This window comes from Epinephelus lanceolatus, chromosome 7 (genome assembly GCF_041903045.1).
Source record: "Epinephelus lanceolatus isolate andai-2023 chromosome 7, ASM4190304v1, whole genome shotgun sequence".
NCBI classification, from domain to species: Eukaryota; Metazoa; Chordata; class Actinopteri; order Perciformes; family Serranidae; genus Epinephelus; species Epinephelus lanceolatus.
The window spans coordinates 28,659,641-28,672,231 of record NC_135740.1 but is presented as its reverse complement, the minus strand read 5'-3'; the positions used below and the strand labels follow the sequence as shown (position 1 = coordinate 28,672,231).

Below are 12,591 nucleotides of genomic sequence, written 5' to 3'. Positions count from 1 at the left end.
ACAGCTGATAAAGGTAATGTTTCAATATGTTCAATGCCAGGCTGCCAAATATTTAAAAAGGCATCATATCTGTTTTTCAGGACAAAGGTGACCTTCTCTAGAGGTATAAAAGTATCATCTCTGATGTCCACTTTGACATCAGAGGTCAAAGTTAATGCAATGCACATCCTGGAAACAGCAAGAGCTATATCAATAAATATACTGGAGCTTTAATGTAGTTTCAAATTTGTAACATGTCCTAGGGGAAAAAGGATTTGATGTGTCCATAATTTTAGTGAGTGTGTCACATAAATCATACCAAAATATTGTAACTTTACAAACAGCTCATTCTGAGGTAATGAGACCACAACAGTTCTTATTTTCAGGTGATCATACACTAATGAAAACATAGTTATGAATATTAATATACTCCTAAATCCTGTACACTGGACCTTTAATGTGTCTGGATCAGTCTGCTGACACATGGTTTGCATGGAATCGGTCAGCTGATTCAATCATGTCCTCCTCCATAGTGTGGGAAACTGAGTGACAGTCAAAGGACATTAACAGATGGGATGACCTTTACCCAGAATTCAGGCCTCAGCTGCCTCAAGCTGACATGTGACACGTCACTGAGCCAAATCTGATCCTAAAACTTAATGTAACAACTCAACACTTCCGGTTTGTTGTGATGTAATCAGAATATATGATCAACTTCATGTCAGATAAGACAAACTTTTAGGTCTTGTTAAGGACTCGTTTGAGTGATGAGAGAAAGTACCAAATCTGAATCAGAGGACATCAATTAACCCCGCCCACTTCTACAGTGGACAGCCAATCAGAGGCGAGAGTCGAAGTTCACGGTTTCTCTCGCGTTCAGTCTTCTTAAATCCCCTCTCTTCCAGATAGGAGTCGGCCATTTCAACTTCACCGGCAAACCCCACAGACAGAAGCAGCGGGACGGTGTCTGACAACATCTGAAGATGAGTGAGACAGCTATTTCCTTCGCCAAGGACTTCTTGGCTGGTGGTATCGCCGCTGCCATCTCCAAAACAGCTGTAGCCCCCATCGAGAGAGTCAAGCTTCTCCTGCAGGTGAGCGATCACAGTTTTATGCCTCCTGACACTTTGATCAGATGTTGCTGGTGTCTGCAGCGCCGAACTCGTGATGTGCAGCAGTGTGTTGCAGCCATTTCTTAGGGATGGGGGGCGTGTTTAACCAGATGTAATGGTTCATTGTTATAAAGTACATAATGTATAGATGCTGCATTGTTGAGAGCACAAGCTGAGGAGTCTAAACATGGTGAACCGGAGCAGCTCTGTCAGAGATTGCTGCAGGCACAGCACAATCGAGGCGCATCAGACCTGTTACGTAATGCACCGGGCAGCAAGCTGCAGTCTCTCCAAGCATAAACACAGCTTGTTATAAAAGCCAGACGTGACCATCCACTGTGACTACGTGCTCAAACCGTGCTCATGATCCAGGACAGGTCTGTGGTTTGGCTTGACAGCAAGCAGCCAAGGTCACAGGAAGGTTTACGCCATGTCACTCCACTGCTGCATTGGGCCTGGGCTCAGCAGCAGCAGCAGCAGCATGAAGAGGAGGAGGAGGAGGAGGGGCTGTGAATTGTTGAATGGAGGCCATCAGAGTTGTACTCTGGCACATGGATGCAAATGTGTCATGGGAGTAATGATTAGACGAGGTAGAGGGTTAACAGGTTGAAGGTAGATGCTTATTAAATAGGTTATGTCAAACTTGATCTGCTTATCCTGTCTTCTTGATTTTATAATCCAGTTTAAACCTAATTTATTTAAAAGTCATAACGTAAAACAACACAATAACCACACAGAGACTAGTTTGAAATGTAAAATGATGATAAAATAAAGCAGTAAGGCAGCTGTCTTTCTTTATTATAAACCAAGGAATAAAAATAATCTCTAAAGCACAGCCGTATCTCTGCTTTAATTACAGGTACAACATGCCAGCAAGCAGATTACAGCCGACAAGCAGTACAAGGGCATCGTTGACTGTGTCGTCCGTATCCCCAAAGAGCAGGGCTTCCTCTCGTTCTGGAGAGGCAATCTGGCCAACGTCATCCGATACTTCCCCACTCAGGCCCTCAACTTTGCTTTCAAGGACAAGTACAAGAAGATTTTCCTCGACGGCGTGGACAAGCGCACACAGTTCTGGAGATACTTTGCGGGTAACCTAGCGTCCGGTGGCGCCGCCGGAGCCACGTCGCTCTGTTTTGTGTACCCCCTCGACTTCGCCAGAACACGTCTGGCTGCTGACGTCGGCAAAGCCGGGACGGAGCGTGAGTTCAAAGGTCTGGGAGACTGCTTGGTGAAAATTACCAAGTCTGATGGCATCAGGGGTCTGTACCAGGGCTTCAGCGTGTCCGTGCAGGGCATCATCATCTACAGAGCTGCTTACTTTGGCGTCTACGACACAGCGAAGGGTGAGTTGTCATGATCAGGCTTGATGTGTTTGTCTCAGTGGATCCTTTGAAACTTTAGTTAACCCTTCTGATGGACGTTTTTCCTACAGGCATGCTCCCAGACCCCAAGAACACACACATTTTTGTCAGCTGGATGATCGCTCAGTCTGTGACTGCGGTCGCCGGTCTTGTGTCCTACCCCTTCGACACTGTCCGTCGTCGTATGATGATGCAGTCTGGACGCAAAGGAGGTAATAACCACAACATATCAACACTCTTAACTTTCTGTTTCTGCAACTGTGTTGCAAGAATAAAGGTGTGACGTGTTTTAATTCTGTTTCCCCCTCTCAGCTGACATCATGTACTCTGGCACCATTGACTGCTGGAGGAAGATTTTACGCGATGAGGGCGGCAAGGCCTTCTTCAAGGGAGCCTGGTCTAACGTGCTCAGAGGCATGGGTGGCGCCTTCGTGCTCGTCTTGTACGACGAGCTCAAGAAAATCATCTAAGTTGTTTTTGTATGTCCACTGTTCATGTTGTGAAGTTTAACTGTAACATATCTTGTACATTTGAAGGGACTTAAATGCCACGCTATATTTATAGGGACCAACTAGTATTTTCTACTAGTTGTACAGGGGGAATGCACTCTTACCTTGGCCCGTGCTCTTTTTTTTTTTTCTTTTGTTGTTTCGCCTCTCACCAGAATGTCATTCCCTGAACACAGGAACCTTGCTGAAAAAAAACAACAGAGAAATAAACACAACCTACTGATTGAATCTCCTGCCTGCTTCTGTAACGTAATGCCATGTATGAGGGGTATGATTATAGACAGTGACCGAATGTCCTGGCAGCTCCCACCCTTAGTTGTGCTTCAGGAAGCCATTTGGCAGCGTCCTGTGTGAAATGTAAGAGCTGCGGAGGTCTCCCAGGTTGTAGTTGAGGGCATGCCAAAATCAGCTGAGGAAATTGACAAACTGATCATATTCCATCCAAGGCATACTTGCAGAAAAGTGATACCCAGGAAGCCACAAGCTTTATCAGTGTGTCTCTCATATAGACCTTATCGCTGCTTTTCTGTTGCTTGAGGGGGCGGCTTTGGGGAATGTTTGTTTCCTGTCAGCTACCGCACTAACAAACGTCTCGACAGGAAATGCGAAGCGGTGAATGTTTGTGTTGTTAAATTAGAAATGGTAAATATTGATAGTTCCTCAGAACATTTGCACAAGCGACCTCCTGCAGAAAAGCAACCAGGATTACCTGCCGCGAGGTGGATTAATCCAACCTTCTAAATATACTTTCATCTCCTGCCAAGACTCCAATTGGTGTGACTGAGGACTTTAACCTTGAGCTGTTTGACCATCTACCAGTATGACATACCTGCACCAGTTATTTACTATCACAACCAGTTGATCTATAGCTCTCTTGTCCATTTAAGTGTGTAAAAATTGTAGCTATTTATTACAGCGAAGAAGCAAAGGGCATGTAGTTGGGTCTGAGGCTGGGGTTGATGTGTATTTTAAGGGGCGCCATAAATTGAATTCCTCCTGATACGTGATCTTTCCAGCTGTAGAGAAGCACGTGATTGTAGCCTACACAGGACGGGGCATGGTGTACTTCTTGGCATCTCCAGGGTGTGCACTGTGCATTCTGTGATTACAGATTGTAATCTTTGTCTAGGTGCTTCCTGGCCACATATGGGAGTTATATCAAAACAATTTGCCACACATTTTAAGTGCTCTATCATAGGCAGCTGCACTTTCATGAGTTTCTTGTAGACATTTAAGCTCTCATCCAAGAGGCTTCATCAGGTCAGAACTAAAGAGGCCTCAGTTGCCTGCAATACAGCACTTAAGATTACCATGACCTTGATGACTGAGAATCTTCAGCATTTAACCACACAAAGCATTTTTTCCATCTGACATCTGAAGTGTCTTCTTACAGAATGGTATGAGTCTTTTTTTTTGTGTGCTACCATTGCAAAAAAAGTAAAGGGGGGGCAACCACATGGCCTGAGAAATGCACTGATCTAGACTAGGAGAGACAGAGAGCATGCACATGCATTGATACAAATAAAGCACATTTAGGGAGAGTTACTTCGTACCCCTTTTCCACCAACATAAAATGGGTCTGTTCAGGTTTGCGCACCTAATTTTAAACTGTTCGGAGCAGTTTAATCCCCCTCAAATATGGTCCAGAACCCGTAAAGTTGGTTCCTAGCTGGAACCAGAAAATAACAGGTTTTCCTTGACCTGATGTGTGAACCATAATGACATCAGCGGGCGTCATAGTCTTTTGGATATGATAATCTTGTACACCTTCTTATCATTAATAGTTGGCACATGCGTGTTTTTGGATAAAAGCAAAAGTAATAACAGAAAAAAAGGTTGCAGGTAATCAGCTCACAGATGGTCAATGTAACCCAACATCTTGCCACTACTGACTGAACCGGGTCTTGCTCCGAAGTCGTCGAAAACTGGGGCTTGGGCAGTGACTTGTGGCATCAGACACTGACGAAAAAAAGGCATCCTTTAACGTCAGCATGGTACGTGGCTGGTTGCAGTTATAGTTTAACAGCGCTCAGTGGCGTCAGGGGGAAACGCAGCAGGACAAGAGTAAAAGTTAAGGCGGCAAAAGTCCAAGTAGGGCAGGAGGACGGGGCAGTGGAGTGGGTCCAACAAATACGACCTTCACCTGGGAGGCCGGTGTCCCCATACCGTAAGATTCTAAAGCCAAACCCTGTTCTTCTTTCCTAAACCCAACGATGTGCATTAGTTGTTGGAGGAAAAAATGCATCAATTGCATTGGTGTACTGACGTAGTGCATTTATTTTGAAAGAGACTGTATGAAAACGGTAAATTTCCTGTGAAATCGGATGTGTATCTTGAAAGAAGACAATGCAGGTAACAGGCAGAACTTGACATGGCGTCCCAGAACATCAACAACCAACCCACCCAGGGTACCTTTCACATCGTATCCGGACATGGAAGGTCCATGACCAAACGTTGATATGTGACGAGGTTGGAGTGAAAATGTTTTGGCACAGTTTACTTCTGTTGTGCATTGTGCAGCGCCCTCCATTGATGATGCATCCTCGATTATAATGCTTCCAATCAACTGGTGGATACATTGGCTGGTTCGTTAGACAGCACAGAGGTTCCAAGAACCAGAGTTCACTCAACCTTTTCAGGGACCAGCCATCTCAGTGGGTGGGCCTGTCTACAGTGGCGCACATTTCAACTATTTGGACTGATTTTCCAGTAATAAACTGTCACTTTGTATTATGAACGGCGCGCTGACTATCAGGTCGCAGGGCCACTTGGCAGCTTTGATCAGTCTTCAGCCATTTCCATTGACCAATTAAAGAGCTGCTGCCCCCCGGGGAACATTATCTATCCATTTCAGGATAAAAATAATGAAGACACTGTTTCAATTATGAGGCCATTTGACATACGTGGTCTGACATTCTTATTAGCTACGACTTGGAGAAAAAGACTACAGTAAAGTTCTCTGCTGACTTTTAACACCACAGAAATCCTCAGTGAATGTTCAGTCACTGCAGCTGTAATTACTTATTGAGGGTTTCTGCACATAACTGGAGTATGGGAATAAGTTTGAATATTAGTCCAACTTTTGAGGCATTATTTACTCTCACAGTTCATTAAAAGTTTAATCCTGTCACTGGAGATGTCTTTGTCTTGTATTTTTTCCCACGTTATCTTCATGAATGGATCAAATTAAATGTCCAAAATGATTATCCATGGAGCTAAAACATTAGGGTATTACTGGCAATACAAATGCATGTGCTTCTCATTTAATTTAGTGTGTTTCTTTTTTAATTAAAGTAATAAACTATCAGAAAAATCAGCCAGTGATTATATGCTGTGATGAATGTGATCATCCTGTGGACTTAAAGAGCACACAAGTTTGTAAGTAGTATGTAGACACACTCACTGTGTCTTGGATGCTTAACCCAGACTCATCCCTGAATGGAGGACATAGCCTCATTTTAGCAACACTATCAGATTACATGATTTACTCAGCTGGGCGTAGTCTAATCTCCTTTTAGTGATTCAGAAAGTCTTGGACATAAACCACTAAGGGTTTTCAGATTTAATACAGTTTTGACCACTTCATCTCCAGAAGTCCCTCTCAGCAGGTAGCACATAGTTAATCCCCCATTCAGCTGCTCCATTACAACTTTAACGAGGATTAGTGAATCACAAGCAACAGGGATCACGGCCCTTTACACACTGTCTGTCTGTGTAGCTGTAGACCCGCTGCGCCTCCAAGGGGTCACGTCGGGGTAACAAGTCACACAAGTGTCTCTGCACATTTTCAGTGTGCTTTTATGTTGCCAGTAGGCTGCAACGATCCCAAATGTGTGCTTGAATTCATTAATTTTTCTCAGTATTTAGCAGCAACAGCTTCTTAGATCATGTGCTATTTATGTAATGTTTTGAGCCTCTGTAAGATCTTCCAGCAGATTGTGACTCTCTGTGAAATGAGTCTGCATTTCTCAATGAAAAGGTCAAGGAGAGTTTTATTTTCATATCAACATGATGAAAAACATTCAAATTAATTTTACTAAACATTTCAGCCTCTCTGCTTCAAGTGTTTCCCCAAAATTAAATGTCTTGATATTGCAAATAGAGACAGCTGCTGTTACTCCTCTGTGTTTGAGGTTGAGTTGCTGTGGCCTGATGGTGGAGGAAGTATTCAGATCTTTTACTCAGATATATACTTTATGGTAAAAGTAACAATATCATTATGTAAAATTATTCTATCACAAGTGAAAGTCCAACATCCAGTCAATGCAAAATTTGCCTCACAAAAAGGACAAATGTATCAGCAACAAAAAGTCGGCTGCTTAATATTATTAAAAATAAAGGTAGCTACTCATTGGACAGTATAATGGTTTTTAAAATGCTATGGTGTCATACATAATCAGATTACTATTACTATACCACCACTGTTAATGTTGTGGCAGGTGGAGGCGCAGCTAATTTTAACTACTATATATATAGGTTATGTATAATGTTAGAAACTCTTAACCTTAATCTGGAAACTGGTAACTAAAGCAGTCAAATAAAGGGTGTAAGAAAGTTTATTATTTCCCCTCTGAAATGTTGAGTTTAGTTTAGTTTATTCAATTTATAGGAGGACAGTGTGCAATGACATTAATCAGTTTCAAGAAATGAAAACATGGTTGCACCAGATATAGCATAACGCTAATTTCCATCTGTAGTCCTACACATAACAAGTAGATGCAATAAATAAAAATGAAATTCAAGGTGCAATGCAGACTACAGTAAATCCATGTGCCTTACATAAAAGGTGCAGTATGTACACACTGCACAATACAAAATACAATACAAAAAACAATGTAGCGGTATAGAGTAACAGAAAAATGGCAATACTTGAGTACAAATACCTTGAAATTGTACTTAAGCATAGTCCTTGAGTGAATATACTTTCCACCGCTGGAAGTAAAAACAGTACCACACTATAAAAAGTACTCTGGTACAAGTAAAAGTCCTGTTTTGAAAATATTACATTGCATTATATGCAATTATATATAACTAGATGATATATAATTAACATATTTTATGAGCTCATCATGTTTTTTCTGTGTGAAATCTTAATATGGCTATTCAGTATGTGCATAAGTAACTGTCAAAATAATGTAGTGAAAAGAAAAGTACAATAGTTCCCTCTGAACTGTAGTAAAGTGATACTCATGTAAAGCACAATCAGGACTGACTCAAACGTTGTACTTAAGAACTTGAGTAGGCTAAATGTTCTGAGTTACAATCCAGCAAATGGGCTTTATAGTGTGTGTGTGTGTGTGTGTGTGTGTGTGTGTGTGTGTGTGTGTGTGTGTGTGTGTGTCCACATGGAGGTCTATGGATCACTGGAGCTTCAGCCCTTCACATTAAAAGCCTCCTGTCAGGCAGGACTGTTACATAATTTCAGCTGTTAGATGAATGACGTCACAAATCCACCAGGGCATGACATCTGTGATTTCCACTCATGAGGAGAACCCCCCCCCCCCCACACACACACACACACACACACACACACTTAGATTATTTATCTGTGCAGTTCAAAGACAGTAGGATGTCTGTATGTCAGCCAATAACATTAAGCCCTGAGGTGACAGCATAGTCTGACTGTAACATATCTTTAGTTATAAACCAGCCATTCTGCATGATGGTTATATTGAAGATTTTGAGGTGTGTGGATCATCTGATACCTCTAAAGGTCTGTCTTTAATATGAAAGGTTTGACCTCAAGCACTTATATTGTATCAGGCAAATTGTTTAGCTATTTCTGAAGTTTATTTAGGCGGCTGTCAATATGTGTATTAATAATTTCCTCCTTTACAAATATATTATCTGACAGATGACTGCAGTCAGCCTTTACTGAGCTTTATGATGTTAAATTTACACTCAACAGTGTCTTTCCTATCTTCCTGTGTTTTCACTGGATTATTCCCTATCATCGTACATCTTCTAAAAATCTAAATCTGTTTACGCTTCAGTTCCGCTCTGTATCTACGGTAGTTAAAGAGCGGTGTCAGCGCCACCTTGTGGTATTAAACTCTCTACTTCCGCCTTAAATCAGAATCAGGTTTGTTGCTAAGTAGGTGTTAACGTACAAGGGATTTGCCCTGGTGATTTGGTGCATAACAGTATATGGGAAGAGAAAAGAGAAGAAGTATTACAAAACTCATAAATAAAAGTAGTAGAAGCAATAAAAATATGCAAAATATAAATCTGTTTTTAAAATGAAGTTGTACAGTGTTTAAAACAGAGGATGAAATGTGCAGAAGCTCACAGCATAAAATATAAAGAGTATATGCAATAATAATAATAATCCAAAATTAATGCAGAGCATGTGACAGTGCTGATAAGATTTAATAGCTTCATATCTTCAGTAACGCTCAGCTGGAACCTCATTTTTGCTCTAATGTAGCTACTTTATACTTTTCGCTGATTTTTTGTCATTAAAGCTGATTTAATATAATACACTATATATGAGGTACTTGTTTCTGTTTTTGTTTTTTATTAACTAATCTTAATCATCAGTCTAGTGGATAATGTCTGATGGCTATGACTGAATCTAACAATAAAAATCTGGAGTTTGATCCCTGGTTTCAGTTTCGACTTATGTATCACATCACATCACGTCACATCACATCACGTCACGTCACATCACGTAACGTCACGTCACATAATATAAGTCACAGGGGCCATGTTACTAGCTAAAGTACCAGTAGTTTTATTTTTGAAAGGCTACTTTAAGAGCATTTTCTGTATTTTTACTTAATTACTACATAATGCAGTATTTTTATATTGTTGTATTGGTAATTTTATTTAAGTACAGTATATATTAAAGTATTTTTAAGTATAGGTCAGAATCTCAATACTTCTTCCATACCAGTAATCAAAAAAAAAAAAAAAAAGATAGATCGTAGTGGTGAAAAAAGTATCCTTTACCTTACAGTAAACGCAGAAATACCTGCACTCTAAAAATACCTCACCACAAGCTACAGTCTTGATTTCAGTTGTATGGGGTACTTATGCAAAGACAGTATATTACAAAAAGTAGAAGGTGGTCGGCACACCCCCAGTTTGGAGAAACAGGCTGGAGTATGACATTAGGGTTATGCATTCTACTGCTGTGGACAAAACATATTTTAACCACCTGGAAAAAGCTCTTGCATGTTCTCCCTGTGTCAGCGTGGGTTTTCTCCGGGTACTCCAGCTTCCTCCCGCAGTCCAAAGACATGCAGGTTAACTGGTGACTCTAAATCGCCCGTAGGTGTGAATGTGAGTGTGAATGGTTGTCTGTCTCTATGTGTCAGCCCTGTGATAGTCTGGTGACCTGTCCAGGGTGTACCCTGCCTCTTGCCCAATATTAGCTGGGATAGGCTCCAGCCCCCCCACAACCCTCAAGAGGATCAGTGGTTAGAAAATGGATGGATGGAAAAAGTTCCGCCTAAAAAATTAATATAAGTTTAAGTTTACACTAAACTGAGAGTACTTTCACTGCTGTACCTTGCTGTCAAACATGGATTTCCAATGGGAAAATTAAGCCAAAGCCAGACCCCACTGAGAAAAATAGTGATTTAACATTACTGAGCACAGGAGCTGCTGGTCTACCTCTGCCTTGATCAGTTAGTTTGTTTGTGTTATTGAGGACCTTGATGTTTAAAAGGATTTAGTTCAGATTCACCAAAGTCACACAATATCACAAATTAACTAAATGATCAAAGCAGCAGCACAACAGCAGCTCCAGTGGTGAGCGAGCTAAAATTAAATGGAGTCTGGTGATGACAGCATAGATGAGGAACTGAGAACGGGCTGTCTGACGGAAAAGTAAAGTGCTCTCAATATAAAAGCCACTTCATGCGATATTGATTTTATTAGTTGGGACTTTTTTTAGGTGGCTAAAATATGATTTGTTGCGGAGCCCCATCCAGAGCAGTACATTGCTTAGCTTCTGTGTCAGTCTCCAGCCTGCTTCTCCAAAGTGGGGCATGCGAGCGGATATCTACTGCAGGTAATACACTGACTATGGATAAGTACCCCATAGCACAAAAAATCCAAACTCTCCCTTTAAGTACAAATTTGTTCTTTTCATGCCACTTTATACCTCTATTCCACCACATTCCAGAGAGAAAATAGTGTACTTTAGTGTACTTTACTACATGTATCTGAAAGCTTTAGTCACTAGTTACTACATGAATTAAGATTTTTGCATAAAAAGCATAAGAAAAGTGTGTAAAATATGATGTTTTACTCAGTACCGAACTACCCCAGCTGAAAAAATTTGTTGACTAATGAATAAGCCATTTGGCAGAAAAATAATTGGCAACTATTTTGATAAACATTTAAGTCGTTTTCAAATGAATAATTAGAAAGTAATTTCAAGTTTTTGGGTGTTTTTTTTTTAATTTATTTATTTTATTTATTCATTTTTAGATTTTTCTGGATTGGCTGATGCTTTTAATACTATAAGTACATGTCATGTACCTGATTATCCTTACTTACTTTTACATTTGTAAGATTTTCAATGCAGAACTTTTACTTGTAACTGAGTATTTTTACAGTGTGGTATAGTGTGGTAAACTCTCTTCACCCAGCACAATGTATCGGGTGGAGAGTGGGCCCTTATGAGTGACTGGACCTTTAAAATATGCCTGTTTTCAAAAATGAACTCCCATTAAATTAAAAACAGTGCCATATGCCTTTGAAAAAGGCACACCCATCTCTGTCATGTTTTTTTTTTTTTAATCTTTTGTAAAATAGTCAATAGTATCTATAACAAAATTATATGCTTACCCTATAATTATAAATCATCTATTCTGTAAATCAAATATTCCATAACTATAAATTAACTATTTTATAAATCAGCTATTAAAATTATTATTATTTTTTTTTTAATTTTGGGGGTATTTTTTGTTATATACAGATATGCGGTAATGATTGCTGGGTAATATATATGTTGATGTTGTAATATAATATAATACAATATAAGTCACATGTCAAATGTCACACAACATTTAATGTACTTTTACTTAATTACTCACGTAATGGAATATTTTTAAATTGTTGTATTGGTACTTTTATTTAAGTCTAGGTCAGGATCTCAATACTTCTTCCATAACCGCCAATCAAAAAAAAAAAAAAAACACACCAAAAAAACAACAAAAAAACATTAATTTTATTTTTTTGTAAAATAGTCCATAGCATCTATAACAAATTAAATGATTACTCTATAATTATTAATCACATATTCTGTAAATCAAATATTCCATAACTATAAATTAACTATTTTATTATAAATCAGCTTTTAAAATTGTTAAATTAAATTTCTAATTTCTTAATTTCTGATTTTTTAAATTTTTTTATTTGGGTATTTTTTGTCACATACAGATATGCAGTGATGATTGCTGGGTAATATGTATATTGATGCCATCCAGTATCAAGTTTCTGATCATGTGACGAGACCTTACGTCATTGGTACTTTTATTAAAGTAAAGGATGTGAATACTTCCTGTAACACTGCTCATTGTAGCGTTAAACGGGACCAGCATTGCTTCCTCCTGTCAGGTAAAGCTAACTGCGACCTGTAGATGGCATCCTGTTACAATCAACAACAGGCACGCG

General features: G+C 39.7%; 1 protein-coding gene across 1 annotated transcript; it reads left to right on the top strand.

Moving 5' to 3' along the window:
- The first annotated feature begins 874 nt into the window (after window positions 1–874).
- On the top strand, window positions 875–3,192 carry slc25a5 (solute carrier family 25 member 5). Its single transcript, XM_033640404.2, has 4 exons — window positions 875–1,073; window positions 1,951–2,437; window positions 2,527–2,667; window positions 2,768–3,192. Exons 1-4 carry the CDS (start codon window positions 963–965, stop codon window positions 2,923–2,925), a joined length of 897 nt encoding a protein of 298 aa, XP_033496295.1. The 5' UTR covers window positions 875–962; the 3' UTR covers window positions 2,926–3,192.
- Window positions 3,193–12,591: the final 9,399 nt, after the last annotated feature.